This window comes from Manis pentadactyla, chromosome 9 (assembly GCF_030020395.1).
Source record: "Manis pentadactyla isolate mManPen7 chromosome 9, mManPen7.hap1, whole genome shotgun sequence".
NCBI classification, from domain to species: Eukaryota; Metazoa; Chordata; class Mammalia; order Pholidota; family Manidae; genus Manis; species Manis pentadactyla.
This window is the reverse complement of record NC_080027.1, coordinates 40030715-40050953: the sequence shown is the minus strand read 5'-3', so window position 1 is coordinate 40050953 and position 20239 is coordinate 40030715. Positions and strand designations below refer to the sequence as shown.

General features: G+C 45.3%; 1 protein-coding gene across 4 annotated transcripts in view; it reads right to left on the bottom strand.

Annotated features, from left to right (window-relative positions):
- C2CD3 (C2 domain containing 3 centriole elongation regulator) overlaps nt 1-20239 on the bottom strand; it is a 159325-nt gene that overhangs the window by 4646 nt on the left and 134440 nt on the right. For all 4 annotated transcript variants that reach the window (XM_057507226.1, XM_057507225.1, XM_057507227.1 and 1 more), the window contains 4 exons: nt 18909-19070; nt 15382-15599; nt 11807-12728; nt 9485-9593 (listed from right to left, as the gene is read on the bottom strand). In XM_057507226.1, coding sequence (XP_057363209.1) covers nt 9485-9593; nt 11807-12728; nt 15382-15599; nt 18909-19070 — 1411 coding nt within the window. The remainder of the gene's footprint in view (nt 1-9484; nt 9594-11806; nt 12729-15381; nt 15600-18908; nt 19071-20239) is intronic.

Below are 20239 nucleotides of genomic sequence, written 5' to 3'. Positions count from 1 at the left end.
TCACTTTTTCTCCATGCCTTGGTTTCCTCTTCTGAAAAGGGCTTGGGATGAGCAGATAACACAAGTTGTTCTGTAAGCCGGGGACTTATCCGGGCCCATGATCCCTCTTGGTCAGGACCCTGTGATACAGCATCTTCTCCAAAACCTCAGGAGGGTCCAGCCCTTTTCTTTGGTCTAAAATATGTATTTTCTGATCCAAGCCACTGTGTTCTGGGTTCTCTCCACTCTAGTCCCCAGATGAATCCTTCTGAACAGGCCCAGGAGGGTGATAAGTGCAGGTGTCCCCACTTCTGCTTCAGGGTGTCCCCAGGACTTTCTTAGAGGGGAGGCAGGGTGGGGAGTGGAAGGAACACTCGTATGAGGCTCAGCCCAACTCTTCCACTTGCTTGATGCCAAGACACTTTCTCTCAGGAGGTCTCGGTATCTTCATTGCCAAATGGAGCTAAGAACTTTGGTTTGGCCTTCTTACCCCAGGTCTACTGTGAAGCTGATGTAAAAGCACATGTAACCAAGACTCTGGCCAGGTCAACATCTTGCAAAACACAGGAGCTAACCTGGAGCTAGAGCTGACACCAGCTACCAAGAGCAAAATGAAGCCTTGCCAGTCTGAGACCCTACTGCAGGCAGAGCAGGGGTGGGGTACAGCACTGCCCCAAGGCATGCCCAATGCTAGGCCAGGCCTGGCCAAGCGCCCCCCACCCCACTGGCTCCTGCCCAGTGAGCCTCTGGGCCTGGCATTGGGGCTGAAGTTTTGTTGTTTTCCAGAGCAGCTCCCTTTAGTGACATGAACATTGACTTAGGAGCTGAAAAGTCAAAGTAAACAGTGCCAGTTCCTAGCTGGCTAGGTCGGCTTGCATATGGATTGCTGTCTCAGAGACGAATGAGGGCTCAGTATGCTGCCTGCCTTGCTCAACTTTCACCCACTTGGCTGGCTGCCTTCCCCTGTGGTGGCTCTGAGTCCTGCAGGCTGGGACTGGGACTTCCTGAGTCTGAAGAGAGCAGCACACTCAGCTGCTGCAGCTAGAAGCAAGGGAGGTGGCGTCAGTCACAGACCAGCGCCCAGCCCCGAGGCAGATCCCAGATCTGAGCACCCAGCCTAGCTGCCAAAGGGCTGGGCTCCACGCTGTACGTCTTCCTCCACGGCTGTGTTCTCTCCACCTGTATGCTCCCTCCATTCCCCACCACCCCAGTGCCTCCCTGTCCTTCCTGAGAAGCCTTCCCTGACAACAGGGGCACGGTCGCTCGCTCATCTTGGGCCTGACTAGATAAGACTCCTCAATCTTCTGAACTCATGTCCTGCCTGTGAGGGCTCAAAAGTCCAGGTTCCTGAGAGGGAAGGGTTAAAACGACACTTCTGGCAGAGCTCCTGGCTCCTCCCGGACTCTGGCCTGACAGCAGTCAGGCCACTTGAGCCCAGCACTTGTCCAGCAGACCCGTGGGCCCTCCCTTGAGGTGCCTGCCAAATTGCATTCTGGACCAGGGTAAGCAACAGCCAATTCTGGCTGTTTCCCCTGACTTCTGTACCTACTTGGCCAGGGAGCTCATCTCCTCCCCAAAGCTTTGTGTGGCCTTTATCAGAAACCCTTTGGTCTTGATGTCTCTTTGGGGGTCTGCAGTGACCTACAGACTTGGTGAATCAAAGAAAGGAGACTCTATGTCAGGGCCTTCTGCCCCAAGAGGGGCAGCTCAGCCATCAGGCCTAGACCACAGGCTGAGAAGAGAGGACATGGGGCTCAGGAAGCTCCCCGGACCCCTGCTGATCTGAGCGCTGATTTTGTGGAGGCTGAGTTTCTCTACCAGAAGACCACATCCTTTGGATGCCTCTAGGCTTGGGAAAGGGAAACTCAGGGACAGACTGTGGACTTCTGAGGCTAGGGCTCTGTCACTCTTAGGTGGGGGTGTGTGTCATCCTGGGCTTCTAACTCAAGTCTGAATTGAGCACACAGTCACCACTACAGCCCTGAGAACTGCTCTCCATACTTCTGGAGTGCTCTGTGGGGCCCAACTTCCCTGCTCCCTAATGGTGCTAAACTTTTGATCATGTCCCTATCCCTTAGCACTTCTTTCCTATCAGTTTCCCCCAAATGTAACAATGTAAGAGGGAAGCTGTCTTAATAATGATGATAAAAACAATGAGTTAACACATAAAGTTCTGTTATGTGCCAAGAACTGTTCTAAATACTTTATATAATCTTACTGGTTAACCCTAAACAAACCCTTGGAGGCAGCTCTATTATACCCATTTTTAGGTAAAGGAACTGAAGCACAGAAAAGTTGAGTAGCTTGCCTCAGTTTAAACAGCTAGTAAGTGGCAAAGCTGAGCTTTAACCTTATGCTCTCTGTATTCAGAGGTCATATTCCTGGCTATTACACAAAACTGCCTGGTAGGAGAGAAGAGGGAAGCATAGTCACAAATTAAGTCTGTGTTGCTTCCTCAGAGATCAGACAGAGATCAGGCCAAGTCCTCAGAAAGTGAGCAGCAGAATGAGGGCAAAAAACCAGGTTTGCTGACTCTCAGCTCCCCGGCTGGCCTGGAGCACCTCGAGCCCTTGTGGTGTCTGAGACCCTGTGGTCTGGCAGGGTGGAGGGAGAACACCAGGGTAGGAGGGGGCAGATTTTCAAGTTATGCTCATTCCTCAGGAAACAACAGCACGTGGCCCCATGCCTGTGGTTAATCCAGGAGCTCGTCCATGATGTGGGCAGAGCTGGCCTTAAGGCAGGAAGGCACAGAAAACGACAGGGCCCATCTCATGGTAAGGAACTTCCATGCAGGCAGGCAAAAAGGCTAAGGCTCAGATGACAGGGTGCCTCTGCTCTTGGCTGCTGATTCCTATCCAGCCCATAACTGTTTCAGTTGAGTCTGATCTCTCTCCACCTCTGACCTGCTCTTGAGCACATATTGTTTGTACCTCCCAGTTGCCAAATTTAATTCTCTGAGAAATTCTTTTCTCCAAATCCACAACTTGCCAAGCCTTCCCTTCATCTTTGCTGAATTCTTCTTAAGCTACCCCATGTGGCTCTGTCTTCCTTTCCCTATACTCATTCTCTTTGCTTTGTTTTACTTAAGTGTTAATATAGGCTAGTATCATTTGAGAAAGTTAGTGAGTGGTTTGGAAGCCAGTGCCTCTCAAATAACTGAACTCCCTGAAGGCAGGGTGTCCAGTACCAGGCCCAGTTCTTTAACATGACATACTTGGTAGGAGTTGGTGGCCTTAAAAGCTGGCTCCCTGGGGAACTGTGAACTCCTGAGGAAAGGGACCATAGTTCCTTCTTCTATCTTCTCCTGCACATAGCTCAGGACCACGGCTTTGTGATTTGCCAAAAGATGCTATTTCAAGTTTGAGGTCCAAGTTACCTTCCTACTCTCTGGGCTGCCTGTTGCCAGGCTCAGCTCTGGCTCCTCTAGTCATCCATGGGAAGTTATTCGAGGGTTCTGAGCAGAAAAGTCACATGATCTATTCAAAACCTTAAAAGGTTAACAGGATTCTGTCTAGATCGATACAAGGGGGCAAGGACAGAAGCAGAGAGGCAAGTTAGGAAGCTCCTGCAATAATCTAGGCAAGAGATGATGGTGTTTTAGACCCAGGGTGGTAATTGTAGAAGTGGTTGGATTTGGATATAGTTCAAAGGTAGAGCTGCCAGAATTTCTTGGTGGGCTAGAAAGAGAGGCATCAGGGAGGATTCCAAGGGTTTTGGTCCAAACAACTAAACGAAAAGGACAGAGCATCTATTAGCTGAGATGGGAAGAATAAGGAACAGATTTGAGGAATAAAATCTGCAGCTGAGTTTAGGTATGTTGAATTTCAGATACCTGTTAGATATCCAAAGGGTGATGCTAAGTAGGCAGTCTGACCTATCAGCCTAGAGTTATAGGAAGAGCCTGAGCAAACATAACCATTAGGAGACCTCAGCATATAGAGGGGATTTAAAGCCTTGAGATCAGATGGGGTCATCTGGGAAATAAATGAAGTCTAAAGACTATACCCCGAGTCCCCCCTATATTAACAGGCAGGGGAAGTGAGGAAGAGGCCACAAAGGCAGCTGAGTAGGAGAGTGAGGGAGGAGAGCCAAGAGGGACTGATGCCTTAGAAACAAGTGAAGAGAGTGTTTAATGAAGAGAAATCAACTCTGTCACATGCTGCTAAGAGGTCAGATACACTGGGCACTCAGATTTGATCGCTAGTTTAGGAATGTGGAGGTTTTCCTCCCCTCTCCATTGGTGAGGTGGCCTTACAGTCTGATTAGACCACTGGGCTGACTGCAGTATGGAGAATGCAGAGGTGGGAAAGCATGGATATGAATAAGACTAGTTAGAAACAGTCATGAGGGAGATGGCTGGAACCAGATAATGATAGGGATAATAAATAACTAGGTAATGGTAGATTCAGGATATTTAGGGGGTAGAATTAACAGACCTAGGTAGTAGATTGGCTGTGGGTCATGGGTGATAAAGGGGTAAGAGGAGGGAAAGATACCATCTATGCTTCTGGCAGGAGGGAGTACATGATGGTAGTGGACTTTGCTGAGATAAGGAATGCAGGCTGTAGAGGGGTATGCAAAGGGAGACGACGAGCTCAAGTTTTGGACACAGCGAGGTGTTTGTAACACACCAAGGAAAAGATATCAAGGATGCAGTTAGGTTAGATCCACGGGCGTCTACAACGTGGGAGAGAAGTCTAGATTGAAGATAAGAATTTGAGAGTCATCAAACTGTACAGAATTACTCAAGTAATTGGAGTGGTTGAGATTTTTGCAAACAAACGTCCACAAGACATAAGTCTGGGGAAAACAACATAAATTACTGCTGTCTCATCTTCTACCGCTTTCCTCTTCTTTTAGGGAAGCTGATTTACCCATAAGCAGCTAAACAAGCAGAACCAGAAGTGACTTAAACGAAACAAGGAAGCTGTTCCAGTGAAGAGGTACTCTATCTATCACAAGAGACAGGAGAGAGCAGAGGCAGCAGAACTCCACCGATTCACAAGTCATTTTGAAACCATGCCGCAGGATGGCTGTGCAGCAGTGCTGCTAACCCTGCCACCCTTCTCCCTCCTTTCCTTCTTGAGGCGGTGATAAACGTAAGATGAAACGAGCAGGAGATCCCAGGGCTGGACTCTTATCTCCTATCTGTGTGGCAGTTGGTCTTCTGCAGTATAGCCACTCTGTGACACTGATAACCCCATCTGACCAGTGAACAAACAGACTCAGAAAGATCAGAAGACTTGACTAATGTCCCACTAGTCCACTGTACTGTTGGGGAGGAGGGGAAAAGCCTGTTCTCATAAATGCTGGAAGTGGAAGTGGAGGCTGTCGGAGAGGTTCCTGGGCTCAGGTGCATCATTTCAGTGTGGAGTAGATGGTTAGGCCTCCCTTCGATCCTGTGGAGCCAGAGCAATTACGCCAGCACTTTTTCAGGGGCGGGCTGCTTGCCCTGGCCCTGAGGAGGTCAGCTGTAGACAGCAGTCCAAGGGCACTGGCGGAGAAGAGCCCAGAAGCACCTCAAAATGCTCCTCATCAACCTTCAGGGCCAAGACCCCTGCCCTCCCCTTCCTACCTCTCACTTTGACAGGTTGACTGTGACAGAAACATTACATAAAAGAGAAGGCACGAAGATTTGATTCCATTAAATGGGAAATTCTACCCCCAATCTCTAGTTGTATCAGCTGCAGCACCCATCTTCTCTATCTTCTCTGCTTTCCTTCATGGCATAGGGTGTGTTTTCTTTTTCCTTTCAAAAGGCTACCTCGATATTTGCTCTGAATCCCATGCCCTCTCTGACCCAGACACTATTCTTTCTATTCTCTCCCTCTCCTGCATCTTGCCCTTCACCGTTTCCCTACTGAATCACTGAATTAGCATAGAGAAAGCTGTAGCCATTAAAAAAAACAAAACCTTGGTTTCATATGCTACTGCAGCCTCTATCCTGTCTCCCTGCTCCATATTCGCAACCAAATTTATGGAAGGAGTTGGTGTCTGCATTTTGTCAGGTTACTCAAAGTTTTAATTACGATTTTGTGATTTCATTGTATAACATACCAAAGAATCTATGTAACATATGTAAACTATGAAGCACAATAAAAATGAACGTCTGTAAACCCATAACCCAACCTAAGAACTGTGAAAGTAAAGGAAACCTCATTTAAAATGGAGTTTGGAGGCCGTGAAGGGGGCGGTCTCATGCATTGCCATGTGAAGTAAGAATACCTGTCATTCCCCAACTGGAAGCAGCTTACTTTCCATATCGCACTGGGAAGAAGGAAGAATTTCTGTTTGCCCAGCAACAGGCTAGCCAATGAGAAATCAGTGAAAAAGCCCCTCCCAGCTTCCCCCTTTTCCCTATAAAAGCAAGCGGCTCTCCTCTGTTCTCTGGACTTGTCTATGGTTTGTCAAAATTTCCTTGTCCCAAATTGCAATTTCTCTGCTATTCCTAAATAAACTAATTTTTCTGGTAAAATAAATGGCTCTTTGTTTTTTAGGGTCGACAGAACTAAACCTAAATAGACACAGGTGCTCTTCCTCTATTTTATCCCTGCCTCTGCTACTATGAAACTTGCAGTCAAATAAAATCAAAGAGAAATCTTAAAGTGACACAGACTAAAGGTCACATTACATTCAGGGCCACAACTGTAAGAATGATGGCTGCCTCTAATCAGAAACAATGGAAGTCAGTAGAGTATGGAATGATAGTTCTAAAATGCGGAAACAAACAAAGCTCAAGTTAGAATTCTATATCCAGTGTAAATCTTTCAAAAATGAAGGCAAAATATTTTTTTAGGTCTATACTACATAAAATTCTAAAAGAATTTCTTCATGATGCAGGGAAATGGTCATAGGCTGAAACCAGGATGTGAAGAAGGAATGAAGAACACTAGAAATAGTAAGTATGTGTAAAATAGAAGGCTATTTTTTTGTATTAAATTCTTCAAAGTGAGGCCACTTTTGAGACTTAAGCTGATGAAATTATGTTGCCCTTTCCCAGAAGTAATTCACAATTAAGTTTAAATAAATCCCTAAGTATAAGGAAGTTAATCAGTTCTGACTTATCCCATGGTGACTAATTTCAATGCTTTAAAAAGTACATAATTCTTAAAAATTTTTTTCTCTTAATTTTTGGTGCCGCTACTTACTAATGCCTTAATCACATCCTTGATTTGATTCCCAGGTTACCCAGCACTGGCTGGCCACCAGCCAAGAGCATTAAACTGAGGAAGTACGCGGTACAAACACACCAAGCAGTGAGTGAGGCTAGTGAGGGCGGCCAACTTCCCAAGGTTCCTGGGCTGTGGGACTTTCAGCGCTGAAAAACGGGAGGGGGGTTCTGGGTAAACTGACAGCTGATCAGCCTAACTAGGACCCAGAGTGAGGTCCGCAGAAGGCGGCCCTGAGAGCAGCAAACAAACAACAGTCTGGCTGTGGGCAAGAAAGAAAAATACTGAAAAGGGTCTGAGACTGTTCTCTTCTCAAAACTAGCCTTGCTCTTTAATTGAAGTGAAAATTCTTATTTGTCCCTCTCCCGTACTTTGTATCTTATGTTAATAGATCAAGGACAGTGGCCTCCCCCGCCCCTCACTGGAGAGCCGGCACATCACCAAGACATAAACACAAAAGCAGCAACAGCTTTCTGCCGGGCAGTGGGAGGTGACAGCTGGGACCGAGAGGCTCACAGACCCCTTTCCAGCGGGGCATGACTCACTGACACTTCACCCACTTGGCTGGGAGGGGAAGAGGGAAAGAGAATTAACAGTGTCTGCATTTTCCCTCTAGGGCAATTCTTGCCATCATCCTGTTAGGCAAGAATTATATTAGCCTGATGTTACTTATAACGAAACTGAGACTCAGAAAGGTCAAGACAATTGCTGGAGATCAGGTAGCTACTTAGTAACAGATCCAGTGTTTTTCCTCAGGGATGTCTCACTCAACAATATTCCATCTTACTGGGTTGTTGAGAGAATTACTTTACACATGTAAAGTACTTAGAATATGTTAAGTGCATAGTAAATGTTAAATAGGGGTTAGCTATCATAATAAGCTAATATATTTTGTTTATAACACATTATTCTCTGAAATTATCTTGTTTAAAATGTACAACGAGGATCTAGAACAGTGCCTGACACACAGAAGTACTTTACAGCACCTTCCTCCACTACATCACAGCGATTAACTCTTTCAAGATCACCAATGACCATCACGCTGCCAAATCCAAAAGACAACCCATTCTCCATTCAGCACCCTCAGTGAATTCTTTAAAATTTAAATCAGATCTCACTCTCCTAGTGAACACACTTCAATGGATACCCTTGCATTTAGAATAAAATCTAAACTCTTTCCCAGGGTTTACACGTCCTGTATGATCTAGGCTCTTCGACCTCATTATGTCAGTCTATGTTCCAGTGCCACCGGCTTTGTGTCAGGATCTAGATCATGCCAAGCTCTTTCAGCCTCAGGGCCTTGGTATGTGCTGTTCTTGGCCAGAAATAGTCCTCCTCAAGTTATACACATGGCTGGTTCCTTCTAAGCAGTTAGAAACAGAGAATTTTAAACCAGACTGTTTGCATTCCAATTTTGGCTCTACCATTTACTACCTGTGTGAGAAAAGATACTTAACCTCTTTGTACCTAGGTTTCCTGATCTTAAAATAGGGATAAAGTATGTACCTCATCAGACTGCTGAATTAAATGAGTTAATATAACTTGCTCTGAACAGTGCCTGGTGCCTGGCAAGTACCACCATGATCACTACCTTTCAGCTTAAGTATTACCTTCTTAGAGAGACCCTGTTCTTTATCAGTACACCTAGTACTCATCGCAATCTGTAAATATTTTATTTTTTGTTTACTATCCATGCTCCATGAAGACAAGGAATTTATGTTATTACTGTATGCTTAGCATCTAGCACAATGCCTGATACAGGTTAGGTACTCAATAAATATATGCTGAATTAGAAAACTAGTTATTTTCTTACCACCTGCAAGACAGGTCAGGTGTTGTGCCAAGGCAGAGAGGAGAAAAGTTGGGGTATATACCAGGGTTCTAACCACCTCACTCAGCTGAATGGTGAACAGTTAAAAAGAGGTGTGTTGTCAACACCAAGTAGGTATACCACTGATGTTACTCTCCATCAACCGTACTCAGCCATCACGGTTTCGTGAGGTTGCACTCCTGTCTGAGCGTCTGCCACTCACACCCCCTTGGCTTAGCTGCAGCTCTCATGGCGGGCAGCACACCTGTCTTAGCTGAGACCTGTTTTTATGCTCCTGCACTGCTCTTCCACATGTAGCTAATGATGCCCTGCTCTCAAACACATTTGCTCCTCCCCACTTTTCCTGAGCTCCTGGGCCTGCAGAATGTGCTCAGAACAAGCGTGCAGAGTGACCCCTGCTGCACCTTTCCAGGAAGCTGGCCTGGGGAAGCTCTGCTTTTTGTACACACTTTGACAGAAGAGTCTATGATTATAGGAGAGGGAGGTTGACCAGCTGTTCTCTTACCTGGTCTGTTGTTGCCAGTGGCAAAGCTGTGGAGAGTGAGAGCAATCGCAGGGAAGCCTCCAGTTGCTGGGGAGGCAGAAAGAAGTTGGGCACCACAATGGGCTCTGGACTATAGGGTAGTTAAGGGACACAAATACTAGAACTATTCCCCTTGCCAGACCAGCACCTCCACTGATCTGCATCTCTTTCATTAGTTTTTTCCCCAACTTATTCCTGCCCACAGAATTTTTGGCTCAAGCACTTTCCTTTTGCCTGGAAGGCTTGCCCACGCCTAACAAATCATAGTTTGTATTTTCTTCATGGGCCAGTTCAATCTCACCTCCTCCAGGAAGCCGCCTCCTAATCTCACCCCTCTGATAACTCCTTAAAGTCCAGAGCACAGTTAGCAACACAGGCTGATGTGAGATCATTTAGCCTGATGAGATTCTCAGTTTCCCTCTGAGCTTCTCAGGCAGAGAGGTTACCTCACTACTTTCCTACCTGGTCTCCTGATCTACACCATCTGCCAGGTACTGGGACTTTAAAAATATGTAGATCTGACCAATCACACTCTGGCTTAACATTTACTGAATAGTATTTATATACCAGGCACTATACTAGGTAGTTTTCATCATTATTTAACTTTTTACAACCACCCCACAAAAGAACTATTACTACTACCTCCATTTTAAAGATAAGGAAACTGAAGTTTAATTTACTTACAGAACACAGTCCATGTACCTTAGCCAGGCATAAAACGCTCCTTAAGATCTGGCCCTGCCTTACCTCTCACCATCCCACTTATCCCTGGGCTCTGGCTACAGTGAACTGCTGCCTGCAGGCCAGGCTCTTTCACATGGCTATTCCTCTGCACATAGTTTGCTGTGTCTAGAACTTTCTCTCGTCTCTGCCTACAGAATGCCTATTCATCTTTGAGGCCCAGTCCCACTGTCTCTCTTACTGGGCTGCCTCCAAGCAGTGTTACGGTAGTCTCCTCCTCTTGCTCCCTAGCATTCTGCCCACGTCTCATCAAGTACTTAGAACAGTCCCCTGCCATTGCCTGTTTATGGTTTCTGTCATTACCTGCCTTCTTCCTCAGAGAAGGTGCTTCTCAAGGCAAGGTCTGATTCTAACCTGTCCTCAGTATGCAGCACAGGGCCTGCCAGTACTCATTTTTTAAAAGAATGGATAGTTGGAAAGGTTCAAACTAAAGCAGTACCCTTAGGACCTGACACATGTGACTGCTCCTCCACAGGCCATACATTCTGAGCTCAACTATATGTTCAGTTCAAAGTACATTTACCAGTCACTTCTCTTTACAATGTCTAGGGGATGCAGAGAAAGACAAGGTCCCAGACCTACCTGGGGAGTCTGGTGGGTAAGGTATTACTGCCTCTATTTTATAGCTGAAGAAACAGAGGCGCAGAAAGGTTAAACTATATGCCTGATGTCATACAAATTTTGAGAAGCTGGGTCTAGAAGGGTCGAAGTCAGATGCCCTGATTGTAGTAGAGAAAGATCTCCAGTGAGGCAGTCTGCTTCACCTTCTAGCTGTGCAGGAACCCCTGCCTGTTGTCAGGACACCAGGTGAGCTGAGCTGATCAGCTGGTCAGGCAACAGATGTGAGGGCTGCTGATGGTGCTGGGATGATTCTTTTCCCCCAACACGTCCACCTGCATTTCAAAGGGGAAGAGAGGGCATGTCAGGTGCTCCTTCTCCCCATTAACACTGCCAAACTGGGGGACTTGGGAAAATCCATTTCAACTGTGCCCACTTCCCCTCTCCTTGTTGCCATCACTTGCCTTTAAAAAAAAAAAATTAAGCATTAGGCAAGTCACTATAACTTTGAGCCTGTTTCCCCAATGCAAAATAGGACGATCTCGCCCTGAAAGGCTTGGCAATGACTGAATGAAAAATGCGCATCAAGCGCCTGAGTAGTGAGTGCTCAGTCAGTGGTAGCAGTCTTCTCTCCCTGCTCTCAAACCCTCCACTTCTATTCCAACTGAGAGTGATGCTCTCATTCCTTACATCCACAGCCTTGCCTTCAGGGTTAAATACCTGCTAGACTGAACAGACAAATCGGGCTAGGCTAGGCTAATGACCACGCTCCCAGCATCTGCACCCGGTTCAGAGCACTGTGCTTCAGCAGGCTGGTGTTAACAGGGGAGCTGAGCACTTTGTCAGTGCAGGCGAGTCTTCTGAAAGCACTTTCCAGGCCTCTCAGTGCATCCCATGAGGATGGCCATGGCTCAGGCTCAAACTTACTAGGCAGGCCTAAGCACCAGTGTCCAAAATGCCTAGAGATGGTGTAAGGGGCTAGGTGAGGGAAACAGCAAAGGATACAGGAGGCTCTGCCTTGTGGACACCTCTGATCCAGAGGTGCCCTTGTTCTGCCTGATGTCAGGGCAGCCGACGGGTGGCCCCTTACTGTTTTCCCTTCTGCTCGGGGAGGCTAGGTGTAGAGGGAAGTTCTCAAAGCTATCAGCAGAGTCACTCAGCTCACTGGAGACAGCTTCATTCTCAGCCTTGGCCTCTGGCCTGGGCTCCTGGTTCTGATCTGCTTTCGGTGAGATCAGTCCAACAAAGGCGTTGCTCTTCTGGGCTCCTGAGAGTGTCACATGGGAGATGAGCTGAGGGCCTGCAGAGGCAGGCTCTCCAGCCCTGGCCTTTGAGGATTCACCCTCACAGGGAACAAGACTTTGGCTAGGAGGGTCCGGCCTTGGCAGGTGGTGGTTGACAGCCCTTTCTGGGCTGGACAGAAGGCCACTTCTGACCTTGAGGTCCTCTCTGGGGAAAGGCTCTGTCAGAGGACAAGAGGGGCCTTCCCTTTGACCTTCTTCAGGCTGAAGGCTGATGATCTCACTTGTGTCTGACATGAAACTGGACCAAGGACTGGTTTTGTCTGTCACGGTGGTGATCTCATTGAGGGTCCTGGGCTCAATAATGTCTTCTTCATAGTCCTCATCACTGTAGGCTGGGCCTACCGCAGGGTCCTCAATGCTCTGCATCCTTGTAATGGGTACTGTGTGCCCCTGGGAATCATGGAGCATTCTTCTACCAGCTGAAGTCTCTTCAAGAGGAGGGGGAGGCAGGGAGTTTCTGCTCTCATCTGGAGCTCTTGCCAATGGCAGGTCTGGAGTTGTGCTTTGTTCTTGCATGGCCACTGTGTCCTGAGCACTGGGTAGAGTGGTGACATCTCTGTTTCTACTCTTGGCTAGGTGAGAACTCAAAGATGCTTGAGAATTCCTGGTGATATTCTGCAGATCTAAACAGCAAGAGAAATCACTCTTACTATAAGGTAGGGCCACAGACCACTCAACTTGCCGATACTAGCCCCCAGCTTTAGATATTTTCTTGCAACCAGACTTTCAACAAATCGTAAAGATAGTTAATCTACCCAAGAGTCAGTGAAACTGTATCAAGGCAGTACAATTTTTAGCACTTAATTCTAATATTAGAGGACCACTATCTAATCTATTCATAGTAGTGCTTCCATCTGTGGAAACACTTTCAGAGACTATTTGCTCATGTTCAGGAATTCTTGGGAATTGGGAGTCCTAGTGCGCATATCATGCTTCCATTTACTTCAGTAATTACCTATATTAAAAACCAAAATGAGAATCTACTCATTTACCTATTTGATGACAGTTATCAGATCTATTTTATTTGGAAAATAAAAGCAAGGAATTTTCACCTAAATGGCAAGGCAGGGGAAGTTTATGGAGAAAATGTAGGCAGTGTGGGATATTGCAAAGAGCAGAGGCTTTTGGAGCTGGTCAGTCTCAGGTTCAAACCTCTACAGTCACTTGTCAACTCTGTGGTCATAAGCAAATTATCCTCTCTGAGCCTGTTTATCTTATAATGCGATTAACACTACTCTTTTCACAGGGTTATGGTGAAGAATACATGAGATAAATGGACATACACTGTGTGCATATATATATATATATATATATATATATATATATATATATATATACACTTAAATAAATGAAGCTATAGTCACTTCAAATTGCTTTTGGGGTGAAATGGGAGGGAATAAAATAATAAATAGGCCTAGTAAATGATTTGCTTTCATGATTATTTGAGAAGAGAAAGTTAGGAATTGGAAGGTAAATTTGACTCCTGGGGTGTAAGGTTACACCTAGTGGAGTGCTCAGCCTACAGGAGGTGCTGGCTGAGTTTAATACATTAACAGTTTTCAGGTCTCAGGGGGGAGTTAGTAGATGTATGAAAGTGGAACATCCCTGCCCGCAAATACAAACAGGAAACAGGGAGCAGACTTACTTGATTCTGATCTTTTGGCCTGAACTACCTTTGTCTTGGAGCAGTCTTTCTGATTTTACAAACCAGCCCATCCTTTAAGGACCTGTTCCACTGTATCTCCTCCAGGAAGCCTTCCCAGATGTACCAGCTGGATGGGATGGCTATATGGCTTTGTTCTACAAGAAAGTACTTAAGAATATGCTACTGTATAACTGTCTGCATGTTTTTCTCATCATTTTGTGGGCTTCTCAAAGTCAGAGACTGTCTGATTCATGTTGCATTTTCGGGGCCCAGCAAAGGACCTGGCACATACATTTGGCAGAAATGAACCCCAACTCAGTAACTCACTCTCAAGCTTTACCTGTATTTACCTAATGACTTCTTCAAAGGTGTAGAGATATGATGGAGGCAGAGGCTGTTTGTTCAAACTGGTTTCCTTGAACCATTCATCCCTCCCTCCCAAAATTCATCTTCTTCTTGTGAAAATCAATTCATTCTGTCGTTCTCTTGCTTAGAACTCTCTACTTTCTTCAAGGATAAAGATTAAATATCCAAGCTTGGCCTTAAGGCTCTCCAACATCAATCCTCCTTCTCTCTCCTCTTTCAATACAGCCCCCTAAAGGGATTCCCGGCTACTCCACCTCTTCTCCAAACAAGCCTCCCTTGGTTCTGCTCTTACGCTTTCCTTCTGGGGGACAGTTTCCTTGGTTGACTATGGAATGTATGCTTCATGAAAGCAGAGGCAATGCCTGTCTTGTCCATTAATGTATCCTCCTGGAACTAGTAACACAATAGTGCCTGGTACAACTGGTTCTCAGTGAATGACTGAATATTTCCAAGGAAGTAGAAGCCACATGCAGAGGAAAAAGGACACCAAGTGAGGGCTAAAGGTGCTGATCTAATTGATTTCTCAGTATTCCCCAAAGTGTTCTTGATATATGTATGTTTGCACACATTAACCCTGTTCTCTGACTCAGTAGGGTGGAGTAGGACCCAGGAATCTGTATTTCAAAGTAAGTACCCCATTCTTATGCTCAGGAAAATTTGGAAAAATACTTGTTACAGAGTGGTCTCTGGGTTGCACAGTGGAATTACTTGGGTGTATGAAAGATACTGATGTCTGGATCCCACCCTCAAAAGATCCTGATGCAACTGTTCTATATATAGTACAGCCTGGGCATCTGAATTTTTAAAAGCTCCTCAGTATGTACCACCAACATTCAGAATCATCTATGGTACTTGCTAAAAATGCAGACTAATGTGCTCTGAGAAAGAGAATACATTTGCAGTTGATTTTTTCTGAAAATGAGTGGCACAAGTTCAGAGTTGCTACTGAAGAATTTGTTAAATCCATCCCCCTCTTTTTTTGGCTGGAGAACCCCAAGAAGGGGAGGGTATGCTGAGTCAAGTACTTAAGTCTGTGCCAGAAACTGACCAAGGCCCTGAGCTGGCTCTCCTGCCTCTCAGTCCTGTGCATGTTCCCCGTGCTACGCTGCGGTGTCTCCCTTCACAAGAGACAGTCAGTAAGTAAGCAGGACAGCAAAAGTTGTTCTCTATTGTCATAGGCACTTGTCTGAAGGCAGATATTCAAGTGCTTTCTGAATAGACACCAGTGACCATAACTCCTCAACAAGAGGGCCCCTGAGCCATACCCGTGATTAAGGAGCTGACTTGTAACACCAGGTTATTGGATTTCTCCAGGATGCACTGGCTCTCGGGGTCTAGGCTGCTGGCTCCCGGCCCCAGATGGTCCCTCTGGCTCTCCTGGCACTGCAAGATGGTATGAGTCTGAGGACTGAGGGGGAGTAAAGGCTTGGTGAGCTTCTGGCTGAAGTACCGCTGGATCTGATCTAGCTCATTCATATTCCTCCTGTAAAAAAAGAAGGGGAAAGAGGACAAAGGGTCATTCACTGAGATTACAAGCATCTCTTATGTTCCCCTGACATTCTACCACTTGAGCTAGGACCTTAATACCTCTCACTTGGTCTGTTAATACTAAGGCTCTCTCTGATCCTCCAACTCATCCTTCATCTGTCTATAATCCTGCTGTCAGGGACAGGGACAACTTTCGCCCCCTTCTGTCTGGTTAATGCAATTCCTCTGCTAATGTCTAGCAAAAACCTCACCTTCTTATAGGAAACTATTCTTGACACAATCCTCTTTCTCTGACACAATAAGGCCTTTCTCTGGGCTAACGCTGACCTTTGCTACCACAAAACCATTCCTGATTCTTGAAGCAAGGGATCTCTCAGCAAGTCTACCCTGAGCCTCTAAATTGGCCTAAGGGCTCCTCCTCAGTGTTCCATGGTTCCTTCTGTGCTCTTCCATCACACCCCGTGTTTGTTTCCCATCTATTCCTCCTGAGGTGCTGTGAGCTCTGTGCTGATCCCTCTGTATCTATTGCACCAGCATAGTGCTTGGCACAAAATAAACAAACACTGAATCGTTAAACAGACATGAATAAATGACTTAAAGAATCTGTTCAAAAACCTTTAATGGAGCCACATTCATTCCTACCATTGTCTAATGAGAAATCACACTAACTGCTACTACTTTCAGTTGCAAAAGATTTCATGGTTTATGCTTTCAAATGCATTATCTTGTTTATTGCTCACCAACCAGAGTAGGTCTGTAATTATTGTTTTATAGATAAAGAATGCGAGGATCAGAGAATTTAAGTGATTCATACAGGGTAAGTAGCAGTATGCAGCTACTCAGAATTTGGGGCTGCATGTCTTGTGAGTTTTCTGTGATAACAGATCCGCCCTGCCCAGCTGAGTTTATTCCTGCCTCATACCTCTGAATGCTGGAAACTGAGCTGAAGCTACTCCCCTGCACTGTCCCTACTCCATTAAACTGCTGAGGTGCTCATATTTCTCCTTTTCAAAGTCATCCCACCCAATCACTGGACCACATCTTCCTTAAACTCCTTCCCTATTGGCATCTCCATCAACTTTCTGCCTTAGATTTTTCTCTTAGTTTTCTCACTGCATGTTAGTTTAGCTTCTCTAACTAGGCCATGCGCATCTGGTAACAGAAGATAATATCTTAATCTTCTCTATTTCTTGAGTACACTCAATGTGCCTGGTACAGTTGGCACAACATAGATACTAAATACCTGTGAAGTAAGCCAAACCCTTTCTACCTTTTTGTTAAGAATAGTCTGCATGTCTTAGAGTCAAATCCAAATTAAATAAGAGGAAAAGGTGTTTTCATTCTGTCATTAGAAGCCATAACTATCAAATCACAATGGATTTACTTAGGTGTGTAATCTTGGTGTATGCCACATAGATAAGTAGCTGTCGCAGGAATATGCAAACAAATGTAAGCTTGGTGAACTTCTGGAAAATATGCAAACCCAACTGGCTTTGTCAGAGGTTCTGGGTGCAGAACCTATTAACGCCAACCCACAATTTTTCTCATCTGTGAGTAAGGTTTATTGATATTTGCTTGGCAGGCTTCATAGGATTGCTGTGACTCAAATGAAAAGAAACACTGTTTTAGGGCTCTCAGAACCCAAGGAAATAGTGCAAAATTGTTTCATCTTATTTAGTAGAGAATTTATATATAGCAGTGGTTCTCAAAACCTGTTTCTAGAACTAGCAGCATTAGCAACGCCTGAGAACTTGTTGGAAATGCAGAATCTCAGGCCCAAGCCCAGACTGAGATCAGAAACTGTGTAAGTGGGTCCCCGCCATCACTGCTCTAACAAGCCCTTTATGTGATTCTGATACACACTAAATGCCCTAGGGTAGTGGTTTTACCCTGGCGATTTTGGGCCCTCGGAGATATTTTTGGTTGTCACACTTGGGGAGGGGTGCCAGCCCTGGCGTCTAGCAGACAGAGGCCAGGGATGCTGCCAGATGACCTACAGTGCACAGGACAGGCCTCCACAGCAACACCTCTGGCCCAGATGTCAGCAGTGCTGCAGCTGAGAGAAACTGTTCTAGGTAGGAGAGGTTTTTTCTTTTCTTAGTGGATCTTGAAATACATTATGTGAATGACCCAATAAAATGCAGCCACACCAACAATGGTTTTACTCAGCATCCAGTCTCCAGCTGAGAATCTTACATGACAATCTGAACATATTACTTCTGTAAGCCTGAGCAGTTTCCCACAGTCTAGAGCATGACTATTCAATCCCTTTTAACCCACGTCCCACCAATCATAAATATTTTCCCAGTCTTTTCTTTATGAAACCAGTAGGTTATTTTTTTTCAAATATAAAACCTTTTCCCACAAACGTTACACACTCTATTCCTCCCTTCCCCATTGCTTTACGCTTGATAATCATTGGCTAAAAGTCCAAACTCTTAGCCTGACATTAGAGGCCCTTCAAGATTTGACCCCTACAGAACTCGCCCTGCTCCTTTACGTCCTTTACCCTAACTGCACTGCTGGTGTCTCCCTAAGCTTGCAGTTGTAAGGCTGTGGGCTTCAGCACGTTTTTTCTGTTCCTAATGCCCCATACACATTTGACTTTCAAAAGACCAGTTCAAACACGCCTTCTTTAAATCATTCCATGACCAACCTAGAATGTCATTCTTCCTCCATCTACCCTTGGCCAGGAAACCTGCAGCTCCTATCATACATCATTTTAATCATCTAGCAACATGGTTATCTCCTCCACTGGGAATGGCAGAGCTGGGACTGGAAGTCAAGCCTATTAAACACTGAAGACAAGTCCTTTCCACTGCATGACACTTTTTACTAGATAGTCCAGTGGCTGCCCAATAATCTCTAATGGCCCTTTCAGTTCTCACAGTGCTTCTCTGGCTCAGGTGATGACTAAACTAGAGACAGGGAAGCATTAACAGGACAGATGCTGGCTTGGAAGAACTGAGGGGTTGTGAGGATAAAGATGGCAAGCAGAGAGAGGCTTTGTAAATTGTGAAGTAGATGTGAGGCTATTAAGCTTGGTGAATAACCTACTTTCTATACTAACAGGTGGATCAGTAATAGAGCCCCTGAAGGACTGGAAGGCTCCACGCTGAGACAGACGCATCCATGAGGAATCCTGTGAGGCTCCAGAGTCCAATGCAACACTAACATGCACAAGAGTCCCTATAAACCTTTCAGAGTGTGGGATCTGATACAAAGCAGGATCGCAGGCTGCCACTGCCTATTCACCTTGTACTCCACAGGATTTTCCATGTCTTTTCTCAGTAGAGGGTCTCACCTGAGAGAAGTCAGAATGGAAGGATGGGAGGACAAGGGCGATGTGGTCAGTCCGTTATTGTCTGGCCCGACTGCCTCCCCGTGCTGCAGGGATTCATGAAATCGGCGGATGTTCTGCACATGTTCCTCATGGCGTGATGTCTGGCTTCTTGCAGTACCATTTCTGTCAGAAATAAATGGGGGCAAAATAAATTCCCAAAATAAACAAGTAAATAAAGGGGCAATGAGAAAACTACTAGTGTGACAATAAATCACTCTTCTGAAATGGTTTTTCAAATCTGTCCCCATTACCACATTCTCACTTCATTAACTTGTTTGGATTACAGCCATCTCCCAAATAATCTTGCTTTCAGTCTTACCCATGCCCCTTTAACAAACTCTCCACGTTTTAGTCTGAGTGATTTTTTTTAAAACCACAAGATCTGAAGTTAACAAGAACAACAATGTTTAGGGAGTCCTTATTATATTATGTGCCAAGCACTTGTCTAAGCATTCAACATACACTAACCTGTTTATAATCACTATCATTCCTTTCTAGTTTTGGCTTCTCTCTCTCTCTTTTTTTATTAAGGTATCATTGATATACACTCTTATGAAGGTTTCACAAGAAAAACAATGTGGTTACTACATTAACCCATATTATCGAGTCGCCACCCCATACCCCATTACAGTCACTGTCCATCAGTGTGGTAAGATGCCACAGAGTCACTACTTGTCTTCTCTGTGCTACATTGTCTTCCCCATGACCCCCACACACCATGTGAACTAATCACAATACCCCTCAATCCCCTTCTCCCTCCCTCACCCCTCCCTTTTGGTAACTGCTAGTCCCTTCCTGGAGTCTGTGTGTCTGCTGCTATTTTGTTTCTTCAGTTTTGCTTCGTTATACTCCACAAATGAGGGAAATCATTTGGTATTTGTCTTTCTCTGCCTGACTTACTTCACTGAGCATAATACCCTCTAGCTCTATCCATGTCATTCTTATGGCTGAATAATATTCCATTGTGTATATGTACCACCTCTTCTTTATCCATTCACCTACTGATGGACACTTAGGTTGCTTCCATTTCTTGGCTATTGTAAATACTGCTGTGATAAACCTAGGGGTGCACATGTCTTTTTGAATCTGGGATCTTGCTTTCTTTGGGTAAATTCCTAGGAGTGGAATTTCCGGGTCAAATGATATTTCTATTTTTAGTTTTTTGAGACACCTCCATATTGCTTTCCACAATGGTTGAACTAGTTTACATTCCCACCAGCAGTGAAGGAGGGTTCCATTTTTTCCACATCCTCACCAGCATTTGTTTTTCCTAGTCTTTTCGATGATGGCCT